Source organism: Nannobrachium achirus (genome assembly GCF_963921795.1).
Source record: "Nannobrachium achirus genome assembly, chromosome: 5".
Classification (NCBI taxonomy): Eukaryota; Metazoa; Chordata; class Actinopteri; order Myctophiformes; family Myctophidae; genus Nannobrachium; species Nannobrachium achirus.
The window spans coordinates 17,285,894-17,307,689 of NC_137814.1; the positions used below are offsets into that span (position 1 = coordinate 17,285,894).

General features: G+C 41.5%; 2 protein-coding genes across 2 annotated transcripts; one reads left to right on the forward strand and one right to left on the reverse strand.

The window, feature by feature from the left end:
* Window positions 1-3,460: 3,460 nt before the first annotated feature.
* On the reverse strand, window positions 3,461-6,328 carry pkia (cAMP-dependent protein kinase inhibitor alpha; the record flags this gene model as incomplete). Its single annotated transcript, XM_080725584.1, has 2 exons — window positions 3,461-3,528; window positions 6,166-6,328. The coding sequence occupies 2 exons, from the start codon at window positions 6,326-6,328 to the stop codon at window positions 3,461-3,463; spliced, it is 231 nt and encodes a 76-aa protein (XP_080581710.1).
* Window positions 6,329-12,465: 6,137 nt separating this feature from the next.
* Window positions 12,466-20,652, forward strand: leprot (leptin receptor overlapping transcript). The gene is made up of 4 exons (XM_080726974.1): window positions 12,466-12,588; window positions 12,962-13,037; window positions 14,785-14,971; window positions 16,682-20,652. The coding sequence occupies exons 1-4, from the start codon at window positions 12,573-12,575 to the stop codon at window positions 16,796-16,798; spliced, it is 396 nt and encodes a 131-aa protein (XP_080583100.1). The 5' UTR covers window positions 12,466-12,572; the 3' UTR covers window positions 16,799-20,652.
* The last annotated feature ends 1,144 nt before the right edge of the window (window positions 20,653-21,796 follow it).

Consider the following 21,796-nt stretch of genomic DNA (forward strand, 5'->3'; position numbering starts at 1 on the left):
AGCATTGTGAGGGGGTTCCATCCTGCCAAGTGGCCGTGGTTGGGCCACTCTCCAAGTCTGCACGGTGCCATCGGTTCATGTTGGGTCATCATGGACTATGCCACACACTTCCCTGAGGCCATTCCCTTACGCTCTAACTGTGCCAAAATATACATGTTTTGTAATAATAATAACTAACAATTGAGTAGAAGTATAATATTTGCCTCTGAGATGTAGTGGAGTAGAAGTAAAAGTAAAACAAAATTAAAGGACTCCAGTAAAGTAAAAAAGAAAAAAGAAAGAAAGATTAAGGAGAAAAACGGTACTTAAGTACATTACTTGAGTAAATGTACTTAACACCATTGATAAGGTGTCAGTCTGTCTTGGTAGTCTGTGCTTCAGGTTTGTGTCCTTAGATTAGAAAAACAATGCACACATGTGACATTGCCAACTCAAACCTAACCTACTGTACTACACACAGCTTTTCAAATCGACATCTTGTTTTAGAAGTATAGCATCTAATCATCAATTTGCTAGCATGCTATCAGTGACACCTCCTGGTTGGGCTGTGCTGCTACACAAAAAAAAGACAGGTTTTTACTCTTGGAACAGTCTTTATTGGATCAATATGTGGCATAAAAAAACAGTCATGGACACCCAAACACAGTCAATATTCTTTGCTATATCATGCACCTTTTGCATTTCTACAATTATAATTAAAGACAGGTTTGTTTGAATGTGTGTTTTGAAGCACAAGTTTAAATCCAATTCACTCAGAGGGCAGTAAATATTGTGAAGACTAATAACAGTATTACAAAAAAAGAAATGCCATCAGTCCCCCAGATGACAGTTCTTCAATTATAAGGCAATAACAAAGAGACAATGAAAAAGTGATTCCCACGATCACTCCAAGGGTTGGAACTAAAACATGAACCTGTAGGTTCTTGAATCATGTTTTGACATGCACGATTTAAGTGACACAACAAGAGCACCACAAGGTGTCCAGGATGGGACTGTAATTTTGTTACACGTGTGAGCAGTGACAACTAATGTCTGTTTTATAACACTAATACTAAGGCTTTTTAAAACACACAAAAAAAGAAAGAAAAAGAAACAATATAATAACTAACGCAAAAAATACAAAAACAGGCCACTCAAAAGGGTGGCCCAGTTTGTCCCAAACAAAACTAGCTTGTAGATACGTTATTTTTGGCAAGCAACACCATCGAACTACGAAAGTCGTTTTAATGGCACATACACAAACTTCACACAGACTTGGTACACATGGATTAAAGCAAAAATAAAAACTCACGTTTGTTTGTGTAATTTGTGCATTTGTGAAACCGTGTGAAAGGACCCCCCTCACACTAACGCTGTGTTTCTTAACCAAGGAAAATATGTAAAATAATTATGTTTTGGAGAAATTGCAGAGTGAGGCTTTGACCTTAGCTTTTATGAAATACCCAAGATCATTAGGGTTTTCTGGAAGATTGGACAGGTATTCTGTCGCTAGTTTGACCACTTCAAATACTCATTAATCTTAAAAGAACTAGTCAGCAAAAGTAAAGTTGTTACTTGTTAGCTTGAAGATCGCCTATTTTCGGTGAGTTATGGAATCCAAATGACTGAGATCAGTCGTGACTGAGAACTTTGATCCATGGGTACAGTTGGATAAAGCTGTTATGAGGATGATGAAGCTTCACAGAGGTTTAGAACAAAAACTGGAAACACTTGAAAAAGAGTAATAACACAAAAAGGAAAACAAATAATAAAAAAAATCTAATATCAGCTACAAATGTTAAAAGATTTAATAAAAACAAACTAAAAGTCTCAGCTTGTAAAATAAAGCAAAACATGTATATTTGTCTTTAAATGCATTAGGCCTATAGTTCAAATTCAATAATAAAATGCAATACCCTGCGGGGTATTTTCCTTTCTTTTCTTCTTTTTTTTTTTTTTTTGGTTGGTACAAAATAAAAATACAACTGTAGTGTGGGGAAGCAAGCAAGTGTTAACCCATTATAACCAGTGGTTGTGGTTGAAAAATTTTGAATAATTTTGAACTACAAAATAGTTTGAGAACCACTGATTTAGAAGGCATTTGTAGAGGTCTTAATGGGTCAAAATTGATCATACTGTATATCATTATTCCAGTGTGATGTCACACAAGTCCAACTTTATACACCAAAAAGCCAGGTTAAATGTATCTGACAACTGAATGAAATATGAAACTGAAATGCATTTGACTACTATATGACATTAAACAACGTAAGGTGCAATTGATTTATCTTACAGCCTTAAACGTGTACATGTCACCAACTGGATGATATATAATCCAATGCACAATAGTTCTCTTCCCCAGTATTAAATGTTCAACTTGTATTTATCTTAGAATGTTTGGCTAACTCCCCACAGTATTGCCTGTTAAAGGAAGAACCAATGATTAAATGGCAACATTAATCGCACAAGGTCTAGACCAGAGTTTCTCTGAGTGGATGCCGTGACACAAGTCCAGGGTTGCCGCCATAATATTTTGACCTTCTATACTTAATCAGACAGAACTGAGTAGCACTGCACTTGGTGCGTTCTTTTTCCATCTACACCAAATGTCTCACCAAATCATTCACCAAAAACAGCAGATCTACAAGCAACACCACATTGTGACACGTTGTGAGATCTGCATTTTTTTGGGGCGAATGTTCCCCTCAAAATAGGGTTGCTGGGGTTCAAATTGTTACATTTCAAGTACCGTATAAGGTTATTTTCAATGAAAACATATATTCTGTCAAGTTTTCCTTGTAACATACTGTACTTAAGGTGGAAACATTGACACATGTACGTAACAGTTATATGTACATAAATGTACTGTGCTGTATGACATACAGTAAATGTAATGTGCTATGTGTGCTATGTAATTCAGGGGTGCCCTTGATGAAAAAAAGGAGGGGTACCCTGAGCCAAAAAGGCTTGAGAACCCCTGGTCTAGACTGCTCTATCTCTATAGCAGCATGTCTATCTTCTAGAAACATGCTCTGTCCCACCCATTGCAACATTTAAACATTGCAATGTTGATACAAAATGGCTGCCACAGCTACATTAACTAAGTGCTTCGCGCACTTTATCTGCTACGTGTTTCCCTCAACCATGTTTCTTTTTTTCTTCTTCTTCTTTTTTTAACCACCTTGTAGAGTTAGTAAAACTAATGGCGTGAAACTTAAATCGACATTATTGCCAGTCTCAGCAAGCAAACCTTTTTGATCCCCTCTGACACAAACCTACACACAGCCCGTTGATGTACTGTATGTATGTAGAGGCACAGAATGAACCAGGACGCTGGTTGGACAGGGTATGGCCGTATTTAAAATCCCAGCTCTACCCTCCAATCACCTGCTCTCCTCTAGGAAACACCCGCTCGACACTGGCAGTAACCGGGCCGACGACAACACAAACAACGCCCTCCTGGGCATTTGCGTTGGCGCTGCTAGCTGTTTCGCTGCTCCCGCTGGGCCGTTGTGGAGGAGCCCTGGTTCTCCTCTGCGTCATCCCCGTCTATGGACAAAGACAAAATGTTGAAATTACAGGACAGTATAAAGCAGTGGTTCTCAACCTGTGGGTCGGGACCCCCAGGGGGGTCCCCAAATTATTTTGGGGGGTCCCCAGATGATTAATGTAATGTGCAACATTGTTTTCTCACTCAACACTAAACAAACCAACATAAGGTTTAAGTGTATAGTGGGTATCTGCACATTTCTAAAGTGACAATTGATAAGGACTTTTTAATACCTCTAAAATTACACATTAAACTTTGGCCAAATTGTCAAATATGAGAGGCAGAAATTGTGAAACTGTGTTAAACAAAATGTAATTCCTCAACTCTTAGTGCTCGTCAGGGTGGGGGGGTAGCACCACTTTACCCCGCCCACACCATAGCCTCCACCCCAAAAATACTCTTCATGTCTAAACCTAACCTTATTCCTAAACATAACCTCAGTAAAACTATGCCTAACCTTATCCCTAAACGTAACCTCGGTAAAGCTATGCCTAACCCTGAACGTATTCCTAACCTTAAATTCGATAAAACGGATACAAGAACCGCCGGGGGCGAGCGGTCCCCGAAAACAATGGGGGCGAGTGTGTTTTGGCGAGTGTGACAATCCTAAGTAATATACTTGTAATGGCATTAAAGGGATACAGTAGTTCACCCCCAAAATGACTTTTTTTCTATCAATTCCTCACCCCATGGAAACTTGAATTCATGGATATTCTTTTGCCAATAAGCCTATCATTTGAGGAGGCTCTTTGTGTCTCCATAGGGAACCACTGCTGGTCATCAAATTATTGGCTTAGGAATGTGACAAAAACTAAAAAAATATACATGAATCCAAGTCTCCATGGCATGGGCGGAAACATAGGGGGTGCCTGGGAGCTAAAGCACCCAGCTGCGGGGCGGCATATCTCAGGGGTAGAGAAACTGGTATTAGAGCACGAAGGGTATAAATCCCGAAGGGTTCCCAGTTCGAATCCGGGCTCCCCCTGAGTTAATGTCGAAGGGTCCTTGGGCAAGACTGAACCCCTAATTGCCTCCGGTGAGTAGGTTGGTGCCTTGCATGGCTTCCTCCGCCACCGGTGTATGATAGGCCTGTCCTCTAAAAATCGACGAATCGACGCGTCGTTTTAAGCCCCCGGAATCGACGCCAATTGTTTGAGTCGAGCCTCAAAAATATATAATTTTTTTTATCACACCAGTATACTGTGGTGCGGTATGAGAGCGCTGGACTGTGACTGTCATGTAATTCTTATTGAGTTCATACTTCCTACTACTAGACTTAAAAATAAAATCAGTTCACGTGACTTGAAAGTTGCCTTGATCATATAACAGGGAGCTCTTATTTTGAAGTTAACCGCTTGGAAAGGAAATGCGTCGACGAGTTGTTATTCTACTTGAGAGCTGGCCAAAGAAGCAGCAGAGCCAGTGCGATGCGCTTTCACTTTCACTGCCGTGGGTGTGTGGTGGTTGGACTCAGGCTGAGGAATAGCGACGGGCGAACTGTTTTCTTTTTATTATCTCGCACCAGATCGGCAACATAGCTCTTTTGATACAGCAGCGGTGCTCTGAGAAAATACAACTTGTGGAAATAATACACGACATGCTGTCAAAGAGATGCATTATTCTCTCCTCCGTTGTTCTACTCTGCTCCACAATTCACAATTACGCATGGCAAATTACGCACGGCTGGACGCAATCTTATCTTCATTAATGTCCAGTGTCCACCGCTATCATGTCTCAATATGCACGGTAGTTCATGGATCTAATTCACTTTAAAGGCTTAAAACATATTGCTGTTTTATTGTATTACGTTGACGTGGTTTAAAAGCTTAAAGCACCACTTTTTTTTCTTTTCTTTTTACATAAACGATTCGTCGACGCGTCGGATTAACCCCCGCGACTCGAATCGACTTGATAAATCCTGCGTCGAGGACAGCCCTAGTGTATGAATGTGTGTGTGAATGGGTGAATGTAATGCACAATCTATGTAAAGCGCTTTGGATTAAAAGCGCTATATAAATGCACCATTTACCATTTACCAGCTATGAAACCATTAATTTCTCAACATTCTCAACATTCTTAGCACTCGGCCGAATTCACACCTTTGCTTTGTCCCAAACTGCATTCTTGGCACTCGGCCGATTTCACAAGTTCGCTTTGTCCCTTTCATTTGAGTAGATCTCGCACAGCATCAAAGCCCGCCCCCACATCCTGGCTGTCTATCTGTGATGTAGCTCTGTTAATGCTTCCCCTCCAACTGTCCTATATGCTACTGTATTATGTTCCTTGTTCTCCCACACAAACTGTTTTTATTTAATTTTTGGCAATGTAAACGTATGTTTTCTCACAAAATGTGTGTGTGTGTGTGTGTGTGTGGTGTAAATAATAGTTTGACATTTTAATAGCAGCAACTTCAATGTAATGAAAACTGCTGATTTATCACCCACAGATTAAACTGAGATAATGTCTACTGTTAATCTGTTAATAATGTCTACTGTTAATCTGTTAATGCTGTACTCCTCCAACTGTATACATTTTACCTCTTCTTTTACCGTCAAAAACGGGTACCCAGCTCAATATTGAAACTTCTACGCCCATGCTCCATGGGGTGAGTGATTCATAAAAAATATTTGTTTTACCTCCCCCGCCGGTGTTGATGTGTAGCTGGGACAGGGACAGAGTGGGGGGCATCTCTCTGCCCTCTGGGTCGGTGGGACTCTGCAGGATGTCGTGCATCGCGTTCCGCCGTCCCGTTCTGCCCGAGGCGATGAAGTCTGCATAGGTTGACTCCACATCGGCCATCGCTCATTCATTGTTCACACAGCAGCACCTGCAGCAGAGGCGTAGTTTCAGAAAGACATACGGAGTGGCCAAAAATAGGTTACCGTAGCCCCGTTTCTAAAATGCCAAAAATAGTGGATCTACAAGCTGTAAGTGACTTTTCAGGCGGCTGCTACAAGATCATTTAATACCTCCCCCTGACCTTTCTAATGTAAATACCATTTATTTTCTTATTTTGTTTTACAAAATAAACAAAAACATCATTTTAAATATATCTTCCGTATAGTAGCTGTACGGTAAGCTTGGGTTATTATTTTTTTTTTTTTAATCATTATTATTTTTTTATTCAACGCTGTCATGTTACGACTTATGAGCAACTTTCTTTCAATACACTCCATGCAGTTTGGAAGCACTCGTTTTCAATCACTCAACGTCCTGTATATGTGGTGGTTCGCAGGGGGCGTCAAGTGATTTGCAAGCACTTCCAAACTCATGCACAAAGAATGACTATACAGATTATTAGTTATTAGTTTATTGACATAAAGTTGCTCATAATAACATGACAACTATGGATTCATTTTTATTTTTAGCAGACTTGACACAAAGAGCATAACAATCAAATCAGACTTTTCTGTTTCATGAACGGGCTGTCAATGGAACTTTGAAGCTCGTTGCAATAGCGTCTAAGTTGCTTGCAGCTAGCATTAACTGTGCCACTTCGTCCTAAATGTAATCTTTATTTAACCAATGTAGTCCCATGGACCACAGGGAAGGGCAAACGTGTTTAAAACTATTTATTATTTGAATACATTTTTATTTTAACCAATCCGTATGTCAGGAATCCGAGCAGGACCAAACGTACATGTAACAGGACCAAGAAGGCATAATTATTTCAGAATATAAAGCAAACTTTGAGCTTGCAGATCTGCTGCTTTTGCTATTTTTGAATTGGAATCCTGAAAAGTAACAGTCTTGAACATACCGTATGAGGTTTGCACCTGACGGAGACAATCTGCGCTACTGAACACATAGACCTACTACGTTCCCAAACCTTTCAGGTCGAGACCCAAAAGAGAGATAACATTTGTAGAAATTAGTTTTTACATTTCTTCAAATGTAAAAACTCTGGGAACTGAGAACTCTGGGAACTGAGAAGCTGAGAACTGAATTATGCTCATGCACAAACAGCACAGAGTGCATCACATTACAACACACACACACAATGGACAAAGTCTGCAACTTGAAATGGAACTATATTGGAATTATATCTTGCGACACAGACACCATAATGCCACAAATACATTTATTGTAGGCACCTTTTTTGTTTTATGGCTAATTCCATGTTACTGTAAGCTGCTCTCACTGAGATAATCTTTTTTTGAAACAATGTAGCAAATTGCTCATTTCACATTATCACACGTGCGTGTGCACACACACACACACACACACACACACACACACACACACACACACACACACACACACACACACACACACACACACACACACAACACTTTCATGGATAGATAACAATAAATAAATTATAATTATTACTAAATAGCCCCCAGCACTTTCATACATAACAAAATAAATACATGACTATAGCTCCCAGCATAGTCTAGGCTGCAATAATAATGTCAACATAAAGGCCTTTATAATCAACTAGGCTACCATCTCTAAAGGCCTGGGCTACAAAGGCACAGGATGCCAAATAGAGATCATATAGCAGCATCACAATCTACACCACCAAATTAGATCTTGCAAGTCAACAGTTCAGATGAACAGCCCCTCCCTCCCCTCTCCCAGACCCAAATCTTATTTCAACATGATGATGCCTTACCTTTCGTTAGCAGCAGTGAGCTCTCCCACTATTAGTGCTGCAAGCAACCCGGAGCTGTACTCTATATGGCTACATGAACAACAAGGGAGGGACTTCACCTACAAAACGATGGAGACCATCATCATCGCAGCAGCACAAAACGAAAACCAAAACACGGAAAACCACAAGCTAGCCCACAAATATTATGTAGCAAAGATCACCATAGAGAGGGAAACGAATGTTCGATCGGCAGCACGCGATCCACACATTGAGATGTCGCGGACGGTTCGTTCACCGACACACATCACAACGTAAGAAACCCCCCACGCACGCATGCACGCACACACACATCAGTGATGATGATGATGATGATTTACACACGCCTCAGACTCAAGTCGTTTGAGGCCGTCGCATCTTCCTCTCTCTCGGCCAATCGGCGACGGACCGGCTGACATCTGAGCGCTGATTGGACGGCGGACACAAAGGGATGAGAGTGGTAACCACTATGGAGACGACGAAAGCATCATTTTAACTGGCCCAGTGTGCTTTCGCCGTACGACGGCGTCACGCGTCCTCAAACATAATATCCAAAATGACTAAAATCTACAAGCTCACGACGATTTTCGATGTGCTGCTTTCGGCAGCAATAAATACCAATAATTTAAACCACTTTAGAGACAATATGACGGCACCCACATGAGCAAACTCTAAAATGTAATTATGTGATCATGTCGGTTAGCTCATGACAGATTGTACAGTCAGGGATGTTAGGTAGGCTACATGCATATGGTAGTCTAGTCACATTTTTTAAGACTATCAAAATAGAGCATCATGTCTCACTGGGTCTGAGTAGCTGTTGTTTTGGTAAAGCTCATCTTGTTATGGTTCGGCTTGTACTTTGAGTACAGTATAACTGTGATGAGTGTGATCCCAGAATAGTGCTTCTGGCAGAACTTTACTTACCACTGACTTGAGTGTTAAATGTATTTCTGAACATGATATCTGTACATAAACTTACCAACACCTAAACATTGCCTTGTCTCGTCCTCACTGCCTCATTGATTATTGATTGAGCAGAATTCCACGACACTACCAAATAAACAAATTAAGAAGAAAAGAAAAAAAAACATGATATTTGGGCACATTTCCTGGGGCAAGCTGCCCAGATCACTCATGTCACATGTGTCTTCTTATTTTTTCACTCTCAAAAAGCGCCTGCAGGTCCTCTCTCATTTTGGGCCTGTGGCTCCCGCTCTAAAAGCTCTGCTCAGCATATATGAGGTGTGAAGAGACACCAGAGACTAGAGTCCAGACTTCCACTTCTTTCCACTGGGATCACAATAGGGTTTGTCAATGTACTATATAGTGTCAAAGGGATACAAAACTTTGGGAGATAAAGAATATAGGGAGATAAAGAAAGGACAAATTGTCCGGCCTCAACAGAACCTACCGCTCTGTCCCTATCACAGTCCATGTATAGCAGCAGCTTTGACCACAAACCACCACTCGTGGAAGGAGTGTGCTCCCCATCTTCCCAGACTAACCTTTCCTGTGCCTCTCATCCGAGCCACGGCCGTGGCCTCAAAACGCATATGGAAGAATCTGCTCGGAGGCCAGTCAGCAAATAGTCAGCCCTGTAACCAGCCGGAAACAAGGGGACACGGACCCACCAAGATCTCAAAGTCGTCAACAGTTTACAGAGACTTTAACTGGACCAACGGGAGATGTAAAGAAATATCAGATGATTTACACATTAACGGAAACTCACAGTGTGACAAGAGTTTCAGTCGGTTAAGTCATCTGAGGGGACACCAGTGTATGCACGCCAGAGAAAAAACCTTTCTACTGTCAACAGTGTGACAAGAGTTTCAGTCAGTTAAGTGACCTGAAGATACACCAGCGTATCCACACTGGAGGAAAACCTTTCCACTGTAAACTATGTGACAAGAGTTTTAGTTGGTTAAGTCTGAGGATACACCAGCAGCGTATCCACACTGGAGAAAAACCTTTCTGTCAACAGTGTGACCACAGTTTCAATCACTTAGATAATCAGACGACACACCGGGGTATCCACACGGGAGAAAAAGCTTTCCACTGTAAACTATGTGTCAAGAGTTTCAGTTGGTTAAGTTACCTAATTATACACCAGCTTATCCACATGACCACACGGGAGAAAAAGCTTACCACTGTAAACTATGTGACAAGAGTTTCAGTGTCTCAGGTAGTTTGAAGAAACATCTGCATATCCACACTGCAGAAAAACCTTTCCACTGTAAACAGGGTGACAAGAGTTTCATTAGTTTAGATAGTCTTAAGTCTTCCAGTGTTAAAACATTGTCTAGCCTCCCCTTGCCAGCGACTTTGAGTTTGTACTAACCTTTAAAGATCCACAGACTTTTTTTTTTTCCTTCTCCAGCGTCGATGTAAACAATGGAGTTTGGAAAGACTTGTATGATAAAATTAGTGGGGCCTCTCTCTCTCTCTGTGTATGTGATTATAATTACATCTAACGATGCTTCTCCTCCATTCACGTTTGGTGAATGTAGCCTTGGCCAGGAAGATTTGATGTCTTCAGGCGGTAACCATCGATCATCAGGTGTTTCGACCCGTGAACCCTCCGCTACACCCTCCTGATGGCCGGGTCGGCATGTGGCCAAATCACTGCCCATCTCCTCCTCCTGGCCAAGGCTAAACTCCCCTCTCCTGCTCTATTTGTTTTTTGTTTTTCTCAACAAGAGGCTCCTCTGGGGAAGTATTGGGTGGGTCCCTCCTGAGGTCTTGAGGTGACACAGGTGTGTAGAGTTCTCCAGTACTATGGGGTTATTCCTGCCTGGAGTTCTCCTTCGTCTTACCAACTCACCAACCAAGTTGTGCGCTGCACCCGTGACCCCTCTCTTGAGAGAGAGAGAGAGAGAGTGTAAAACAAGCTAAAAGCAGAGCATGTGTTTTTAAGAGCTAAAAGGAGAGCATGTGTTGAGATGAAAGTGAGAAAAAGAGCAAACGTTGAGGTTTAAGATTGAATAATGACATCGCACCAGTGTAACTGAAACACATTTTATATCATGTAATATTCAGTTTGTGGAGCTTTTTCTTTTGTGACAAGCAGCCTGTCATGATTCAAATGTTAATTTAAAATGAGATAATCCTCTAAATATGTCTAGAAATGTCAAAACAAGGGTTAATTTCAGGACCCTCACAGTGGAGTCAGTAGTACCGCTGTATGGAGCAGAGAAATGGACCCCCACAGTGGAGTCAGTACTGCTGTATGGGGCCGAGACATGGACCCCCACAGTGGCGTCAGTACTGCTGTATGGGGCCGAGACATGGACCCCCACAGTGGAGTCAGTACTGCTGTATGGGGCCGAGACATGGACCCTCACAGTGGAGTCAGTACCACTGTATGGGGCTGAGACATGGACCCTCACAGTGGAGTCAGTACTGCTGTATGGGGCTCAGACATGGACCCTCATAGTGGAGTCAGTAGCCTACTGCTGTATGTGGCAGAGACATGGACCCTCACAGAGTCAGTACTGCTGTAATTACAATTATCTTGGATTGTTATTACCTTTTTAATTTGACATTAAATGAAGGAGAATGTGATGCTATGTGTCCATCAGTCCAGTAGGTGGCAGTATTAGTCTACCTTGTATGCCAGAGGGTGGTTTAAAGAAAGATAAATACCCTAAAGATGTCTGTCTGTCTGTCTGTCTGTCTGTCTGTCTGTCTGTCTGTCTGTCTGTCTGTCTGTCTGTCTGTCTGTCTGTCTGTCTGTCTGTCTGGTTACTCACGTCAACATGTCTGTCTGGCAACTGGTGACGTTTAATAAAAGCATCATCCTGATTGGCTGCTGAGTGAATCAGAAAGTTGGATTATTACTCTGTTACTACCCTACTACCATGGTTACTACTGCTTGTGCAAATATGCATGTGTTTTGTTGTGTAGCAACTTCTGTCTAGTTCAAGGCTTAATTCAGTGTTTCTCAAAGTGGGGTCCGGGGACCGCCTGGGGTCTTTATCTGAGAGGGTTCCAGATCCAGACCAGGGAGTCCCCATCAGCAAAAATTAGTTATACAACATCATATACAACAATAGCCTATACAAATTAAATAAAAATAAGTCTTTAAAAGAATTTACCATTTTGAAACATATAGGCCTCTTTGAAACATTTTAACAACACAAATCTTGTATGGGGGTCCCGGACCCTGGCACAAAATCCTTTCAGATGGGGGTCCGCGGGCCTATATACCGTAGGATCACTGAGCTAGGCTAGTGGCAGTGACAGTCACTGTACTGTACCTTTAAGAAAGTCAGCTGATGATCAGAAAAGGGAGAAAAAACATTGGAAAGGAGGAAGTGGAAGACGTTAGTCTACAAGTGACGAAAGAAAGGAGCACAATAAACAACACGAAAGAAAAGGAGAGCATCTGAAAAAGCACATCTTTATACAATGGCGGGCGTGAAAGGTAATCAGATTTATTTCATAAGAGTGTTGGTCATTTACTAACTTTGATCACCAAGGCAAGGCCACGACTACAGCTTGTTATCATCGTATTAGTTACATTTTCTAGGCTGCTTTTTGTTCGCGACAGACACTTCTTTGAGTGTCTGAAACATGTAGCCTACAAGTGTCAGCAAAGTTATTTGAACACAACGTTGTCAACATTGATCATCTCATTCTATCTTTAAAATGCTTAATAACAGTATAACAACACAATATAGTTATCAGAGGTGCCCCATCTCTGTGTTTACATTGGAGTTGACATAGTAACGTGTTGTTGTACAGGAGGTCGGCCATGCAACAATAGAATGACTCTAGGTTTTCTGTTTGCCTTTCAGCACTAGTTGGCTTGTCTTTTAGTGGTGCCATCGGGCTGACATTCCTTCTGCTGGGCTGTGCATTGGACCAGTACGGGTATGTATCTGTGATTCTCTAAATATTTTAATCATGTCAAGCCAAGGACTCCCAAATTATGTATTAGGCAGGCTACAGAGTACAGACCCATACCTAATGTTTTGCAGGTGTCCCATAAGAGAAAAGTATTCGAGAATTTTAATTTCGCAAATTTTAATTTCTTTAATATGTTTTGAAAATGGCAGATCTACAAGCAGCTTTTAACAGATGTTGTTACTTGGGAGTTTGTAGATGGGCTATTTTTAACTAGACAAAAAATGAAATGGTGCTTAAAACTTTCTAATTTTCATGGGGATCCCATGTGTAACCCCCTCAATTAGTCAGGGAGTTTATGTGACAGGCAGGCAGAATAACTTCATGACTCCTGACATTAGGCTGTTAGGGATGGGATTGATACAATTGTATTGATGATTGTCTTTAGCATGCTTATCAGTCCGATTCCCTGGTCTCACATGGCCAGACTGTTTGTTGCCTCCCACAATTTTGCAAATTTGGAGATTAGTTGTCTGGCTACATGAAACTATGGATTCCTTAATTGACCAATTTTCATGGGAAAAGAGGAGGTGGACAAACTTTATCCCTGAGTCTGAACAACATTGTAGAAACTGTAGACAAAAAGCATACATGTCTGCCTTTAGCCGCAACTTGCAACTCTAGATTCTTGTTGCAACACCAACATTGACAGACAGCACATGTACATCCAAACAGAAAAGTCAGATTGTATTAAACAACGTTAAACTCGCCAACATTGCAGCTGTACGGAAAGCTTGAATTATCCTTTGTATCTGCAAAGTGTTTGTTTCATAATCCACCGTTGACATGTTATGAGCTACTTTCTGTCAATAAATTCTGTGCAGGTGATTAATTCAGCCTTGTGGTTGGTCCCTGACTGACCAACCAGCAGGCTCTATCTGCCTTGTTCTGCTCTGGTTCCACCCTGGTACTGCCTTATGGTTGTTTATGTTGAATTTGCTAAAACATCATTTTTGGAGAATAAATACATGATATGCCCAGTCACAATACTGCACCTGAGATGTTCAATATAATGCAGGAGGCAGCAACTCCAAAACTTACAAAAATTATCACCTGCACAGAATTTCTTGACAGAAAGTAGCTCATAGCATCTCTACAGTGGATTTTTATGTAACAAACACTTCTGCAGATGGAGTTCAATTCAAGCTTATAGTATAGCTGCAATGTTGGTGAGTTTAATGTTGTTCACTACAATCAAGATATAGGATTTTCTGTTTGGATGTATGTATGGGCTATCAATGGTTGGTGTTGCAACTCCAGATTCAACATATTAAAAACAAAAGAAATCTAGAGTTGCAATTTTAGGCTAGTCTACCTTGTGCAGTGTTTAATATCACTTTTAACTAAGCATGTTAAAACAAATTACAATATATTTTCCTTTTCGGCACGTGGACACATGACACATGAAAAAAATTGCAACAAAAGTAATCAGAAAAGTCAACCAAAGAACTTGTACCTGTCAGACTACTTTAGCATAAAAGACACACACACACACGCGCACGCGCGCGCGCGCACACACAGAGGGTGGACCACACCAGAGGGTGGTCCACTGATCTCACTCAACCCAGATTTTTGTCAGAAAAACATGGCTCTATTGATCAAAGGGCTATCAAAGGATAGGCTCGGAGGCATACGATTCCCATCCTTATATACAGTCATGAACTTAAAGATGTTCAGTCTTTACACTTTACTTACTGAATCTTGTTTTTCTTAGGATATATTGGCCGCTCTTTGTTCTCATCTTCTACGTCTTGAGCCCCATCCCGACATTCATCGCCAGAAGACTCAGCGATGACACTGATGCTGCCAGCAACGCGTGCAGGGAGCTGGCATATTTCTTCACCACTGGAATTGTGGTATCAAGTTTCGGCCTTCCGATTGTCCTAGCCCGCAAGGCTATTGTGAGTTCTCCCTTTCCTTCCTCGTTAATAAATATTTAAAGATGAGTTTTTTTGGGGCTTTTTTATGCCTTTATTGGATAGGACAGTAGACTGACAGGAAATGGGGGGGGGGGGGGGGGGGGGGAGATTGGGAGTGACATGCGGCAAAGGTCGTCCGGATCGGGAATCGAACCGGCGATGCCGTCAGGCATCAATGCCTAAGTGGTATGCGCCTGGACCAGTAGGCCAGCGGGCGCCCCTCGTTAATAAATACAATATTGGGTATTAATGTTGGGTTATTTTTCTTGGGATGTGTGTGTTCATGCATTTGTCTCAGATTTATTTAATTAGAAACTAGCTTTGCTGTCACAGCTCTCCATACATAACTTATTAAAAGGTTATGTGATTGACTGAAAATTGACATTATGATACTGTACATCCTGTGGTTTTAATTAAAAACAGTCTGAAAACGGGGTGGGACGTATATCACAGATGGATTGGCTTTTGCTCTAAATTCTCCCCTCTCGCACTGCCATAACAGCCCTGCAGGAAAATGAGGACGTGACCTCAACATAAATTGTCTTTTAATTGTAAATCTGTGCATATAAAATATATTTAACAGTTCAGATACTTTAGTTACATCAGTATCGTTCATGTGAAGTAGTTTGTTTGTGCTTATTTGTTGAAATAATTAAAAACACTATGTTGATTTAGCAGACTGGGTCACACTCTGCCCGTCTAAAGCTAAAGCTGTAGGACCAAGTATGTTTTCTTTCTTCTGTAGAACCCCTGGTGTCTGGCACTTCTTTCCTAATCCCATGTTTGCCTGCTGACCATTATTTGTATGTTTATATTTAATTAGTATTTTGTTGTTACCCGTAGCTGTAGTGGCATTTCCATAAAGCCCTTTTTTGCGCATTAAGGCTATTCCGCATAAATCCTTTTATGGAAACACTTCAAATTTCGAAAAAACATTCATTTTTCGTAGGAGGTGGATTTTGGGGCTTTATCGAAAAAACTAAATGCGCATCAGTGCAATGGAAACGGGTCAGCCTACTCTGTGCTAGTCGAGGAGGGTGTCTGAAACACACAGTAAGCGGTGAGCGCGTGCACACACACACCGCAGCCCTCCGCTGTTCTCCGAGAGGCAGGGGAGGTGCGCTCAGCGCTGGAGTAGAGAGAGAAGAGTACCAGTCTCACTCAAAGTAATGGTGAGAATAAGCATCGGACACAGTAGGCTACAGGCCTAAAGTCCCAGCCAGATTGGGTCCATTTTATGATCGGATCCAATATAATTCGTCTCAGTTTCGGACCGGAATCACTGGATCCACTCTCGGTGCCTGACGTTCGGTCCAGATATCCTCGGCTCCCATTTGTTAGACCCGTGCTACCCTCTAACTTGCAGACCAATAGCCTAGTCTACAATATTTTTGTATAAAAGTAAAATGCATGTCCAATAATGTGTCTCACTTGACCAAGAATCGCATTTTATCAGTGAATGGATTTTCTTGTTTAGACTTAATGATGATTCGCTTCCTACTTTTGAAAAAGCTTTATGGAAACGCAGCTAGTGTCTCCTTTTCTGCATCTGTCCTGTCTCCTGTGTTTCTTAACAACTGCTTTACCCCTGCAGGGATCAATACAAGTCTCTGTCTGTACCTGTGAAAGGTGTTTGTCTAAAGAGCCACTGGAGGGCGCTAGCTGTACACCTAAAATATGTCTCCTTTACAGATCGAGTGGGGCGCTTGTGGTCTGGTGATGGCAGGAAACACGGTCATCTTTCTCACCATCCTGGGCTTCTTTGTGGTGTTTGGTGGCGGGGACGACTTCAGCTGGGAGCAGTGGTAAAGCACCTCCCCGTGGACTATGGATGGACAGACAGACAGAGGAATGGGTGGATGGCTTGACCGGAGAGAAGACGGAGGGACCCTGAAGTCTACTACACTCCCTGGAGAGTGATGAACGTCTGTTGCTCATGTATAATGCCTATAATTCTTTGCTAGAGGACCTATTTTGATTGTTATTCTTGGAGACGGGGGGGCTGGCGATGACACTGTGTCCTCTATACCTGTGTCTTGTGTCTGTAGAGCGAGCAGACACTGCTATAACCGTACCTGTAACCCTCTCAACGTATCCAACTTGAGGCCCTTTGTCCTCGGCCATGCTTTTTTTACTGAGTGAGAACGCTTTAAAAAAAATGCACCATCTTTTTCCTTTTTCCTTAATCAGTTGTTTTTGTTGTTTTTGGTCCCCCCCCACCATGTATACTGTATTAGATAGCCCCTGACCCAGCTAACCCCTACTGTTTTGTCTTAGGTGGCTATAGACAACCACACGTCCCCTCTGATACACATGGAGTCTTTTCACCCGGGAGGGCGTTGCACATGTGTGGAGGAACACGCTATTCCTCACGGTTCCACTCCTCGTTGAACAGGTGCCCCGACCAAACTATAGCAGTTGCTAGTGCAGAGACAGAGATCTCATTCCCCTGCCAGCTTCCCATCCACAAACATAGCCTGTTGTGTTGGTCGGAGCGCTGGGCCAAGCCGCGCGGTGGCACCATAAGTCCTACATCTCATTAGTCCTACATCTCATTAGTCCTAATTTGGTTAGGTTTAGGTTTAGGTTAAGGCATAGTATTTTCACCAGGTTGACGTTCACCAGATTCGGACTAATGGGATGTAGGAACAATGAAATGTCGGAACAATGCCATGGCACCCCGTGGAGGATAATACCCCAAGTCTCCATAGTAGAGGCTGGAACTTTCCCCCTGCTCCACCTGGCTACCCCATTTATTTTCTTTTTTGATAGATTGTGCTTCAATATCTTTTTTTTTTTCTTTTTATTATAAGGGAAATTAATTAATAATTCTGTTCTAATTGGCACTGCAACAATCTCTCTCTTTCTGTTACACTGGATAGGATACCCTCAATATTCCGGAGGGAATTCTTTTAGTGAAATACAGACAGGTGACAAATGAAAGGAGAAAAAACAAACAACAAAGTGTCTTCAGTAAGCTGTTGGCCAAGCCTAGTAAAACCACCCCGGTCGTGGAAATCACATTTCATTAGGGTCTGCTGAAATCAAATTAAATGCGATTTTTTTTTTCCTCGACCGGGGTGGTTAACCAGGCTAGTATTGGCCCACTACTTGCCACCAGAGCCTTGCTATACATTGTGTCAGTCTCTGGAACTAATGAAGGACTGGAACACCATTCTAACAAAAGATATTCCCTCATTTGTTGTTTAAAACGTCGCTCCAAAAAAGTGTACAGCTGGGTTGAATTTCCGGTGACTGCAGGTCAAAACGATCACACGATTTTCATACTCATCAAACTGACCAGTGACACCTCATGCCTTGTTGATGGAGGGAAATGCCCTCCTGGAAATGACCGATTTCATCAGGATAGAAATATTTCATCATAGTATAAAGGTTATCACTGAGAATATCTTTGCTTGGATAAGTGGGCCCAAACCATGCCAGGAATATTCTCCCCCAGGCACGCACCATAACGGGCCACTGGACTCCTCACTGTCAGGCTCAAGCAGTAAAGAATTCTCCTTTCTCTTGGTGTACACCAGTGGTTCTCAAACCTTTTCATGTCAAGGACCCCCAAATTGACACTTATTAGCTCGCGCCTCGCGGACCCCCATTTGAAAAGATATGCCAAGGACCCCCATAAGAGATGATTTTAACGGCTCTAACAGTGATTTTCAACCATTTTAATTTCAAGGACCACCAGTTTGACATGAATTAGGCTACGGACCCCCATTTAATGGCATTTCTATCTCTGGTACCGTCATTTATATAGTAAAATCTATGTTTTAATCTTAAGAGTGTACAAATGGACCCATTAGGGTCCATTTTGTTTCATTTGTACACTCTCTGGGTTACAGACTTGTAAGGATCCCCCCATCACTAGATCAGGGTCTATGTTTTTGCAATTTGCACAATTCTCAAATTTGCATTTGTCTTTGTACAGAGGGGTTTGTGCACTGCAACCCCACCATAACACTCCTCTAGTAGTTGGAACAGTCTCATCACGTCCTGCTGTGGCATTCTCGGTCCACTCAGGGAGAGTTCTGATTTTCCTAACGTATCACGGTCATCAAATGTGAGACTTCTACCACAATTTCTATTTACTGATGACAGTTAATCGAACAAATTGATTAGATAGAGATAGAAAATCCTTAATTTCTTGTCTTTCCCCCCCTAAAAGTGAAAATAAAAATTGTTTATCAACTATAAGCTTAAATCTTTTTCTCTACCTACCTATCTATCCATCCATCCATCCATCTTCAACCGCTTATCCGGAATCGGGTCGCGGAGGTAACAGTTCCAACTGGGATTTCCAGAGTTCCTTATCCCGAGCAACTTCCTCCACTCCCTCCGGGACTATACAGAGGAGTTCCCAGGCCAGTGTGGAGATATAATCCTTCCATCTGGTCTTTGGTCTGCCACGGGGTCTCCTCCCAGTGGGACGTGCATCGAGGACCTTCCTAGGAAGGCGCTCGGGGGGCATCCGTGCTAGATGCCCGAACCACCTAAGCTGACTCCTTTCCAAGTGTAGGAGCAGCGGTTCAACTCCCAAGTCTCTCTCGGGTGACTGAACTTCTCACCCTATATCTAACTCCCAAGTCTCTCTCGGGTGACTGAACTTCTCACCCTATATCTAAGGGAGATATAGGGTGTGAGGAAATCCAAAATCGCAGTCAACTGGGCTTGGATGTATTAGTTATGTTCATCCATCCATTCATTTATTTGGGGTTTTCCTTCAGTCTGTCACCTGTCTGTACTGCCATGCACATTGTAAGCACTCATACTGTCATGGCAGGCTTTCTGACAACTATTCAGAATTGTATTGTTAGATAACAGTTGTCAGAATTGTATTGCTTCTAATACAACTTAATATTCTTATCAAAAGAAAAATATAGTTATGATCATTTGGCATTGCGACTTTAAAGCCTTATTGTATCCTGTTGCAAATGTTTACATTTTCACCAAAGACCCTTGTTTTGCAGTCAAATGTTCTATTACTGAGCTATACCCCCAAGACCATTGTTTTAGACTGTAAAATGAAATATGTCCACAACGGCAGGCAAAAAAAGGTGAAATTGATGCATCTTAACCCTTAGGAGATGTTTAAGCAGTCTTCCATAAGACATTGGATAGTCCTTTTATAACTACTACCTGTACAATGACAAATATTATAGGCAATTATATCTGATTTAGAATTGTATTTTTTACACATTGAATGTTATATATACACTACATTGTATATGTACTGTATGTCTTTTTTAGACCATATCTATTTCCCCCCCAAAGTATGAATCTCTTCTATGCACATGATATGCAAAAAGAAGTTTGCATAGAAAAGTATTTTTTTATGAAGCGTGGAGTTGTATTGGTTGTCATTTCCCCATGACATGGCCAAAGAACTGCTCAATGTTTTAGTGAATGTCTGAACTGAAGTTAGATTTGCTCAATTTTGACCAGCTGTTGCTATTATATTCTCACTCTTTGTACGTTTCAATCCTTTATTATATAATAATTGTATTTGTGCTACACGGCTAACAAGGGAAAACATTGTACACTACAAGAATGTTTGGAGCATCATATACGTTCCCTATGCCATGTGACTCCCAGAACCCAACTGCACTTTGAAAACACTATAGCGAACGCTAATGAGTTCTTGTAACTGGACTGCCTTCTGTTTTCTAACACTGATTAAAAGCTCTTTATAGTGATTTGAGTTGACTGTTGCTTCAGAAAATACCAGTAAGACCCCTAAGGCCGCAGGACGGAATTCATTTTCAAGTGTGATTCGAGTTGCGGTTGGTTGTTTAAGTTTTTTGACATCATAGATGTCTTGCATTATAGACCACATGAGACTCACACAATATGTCCTTGTATGGGCATTCTAAGCTATGGGCTTAATATGACATCAGGGGTCTCCATATGGGCATACAAGGGACAAGGACGGAATGTGATGTCACAACAATGTGATGTCATATAGGTCAGCTATAGACATTGACATTACTGAAAAGACGTGACGGTGTTCCTAGATAAATGCGACCAACAGTCGCAAAAATACATTTCAAAAACAACGATATTATGAAAAATAGACTTGGCTCTCTGTCTGCGGTTGATGTAATGAGAAATGTGTTGATGTTAGACCTGTGAAATTGAAGAGGGGATCGTGACTAACTTCATTATAGATTGCACCCTGTTCTGTTAGTCCCAGTGATGGATAATGCATTCAGGCCTTAGATTCAAACAGACTCCTTTAGGTACTGTAGTAGGCCATATACTGTAGTACAGTGGCATATTGACAGTGATAGACAAAAGTACACAACCCCTATTTGAGTCTCTCTGTAGATACTCCTGGTCTATTACTCAACTGCAAGTGAGAGGTGATCGTGTCAAATATGTACTTGAGTTAAAGTAGAGTAAAAAAATACTTTAGTATTCAAAAGTAAATTCTTGAAAAAAGAAACAGAATTACAAAGTAGCCAACATTTTTTTTTTCATACCAATGCATTAGATTACTCTATTGAAATGTCAACAATGCGATGATGCAAGATCTGTTATTTTAACTTGATTTGAACTAGGCCTTAAGTGGTTAATTCATAAAATACACATACTTCTTTACTGTCCACCTAGCCTGTAGGTTTGTAATAGAGTGCAGTAGCCTAGTATTGACTACTAGTAATGACCTCCCTGAAGAGGGAATGAGAGAGAGTCAAACCTCAGCTAAATTGACAGACAGATCTGCTCTTTGGCCTTGACATGAGGAGTTTGTGAATAATTCAGGTATCATGCTGCTGAACACATGATGACATGAAT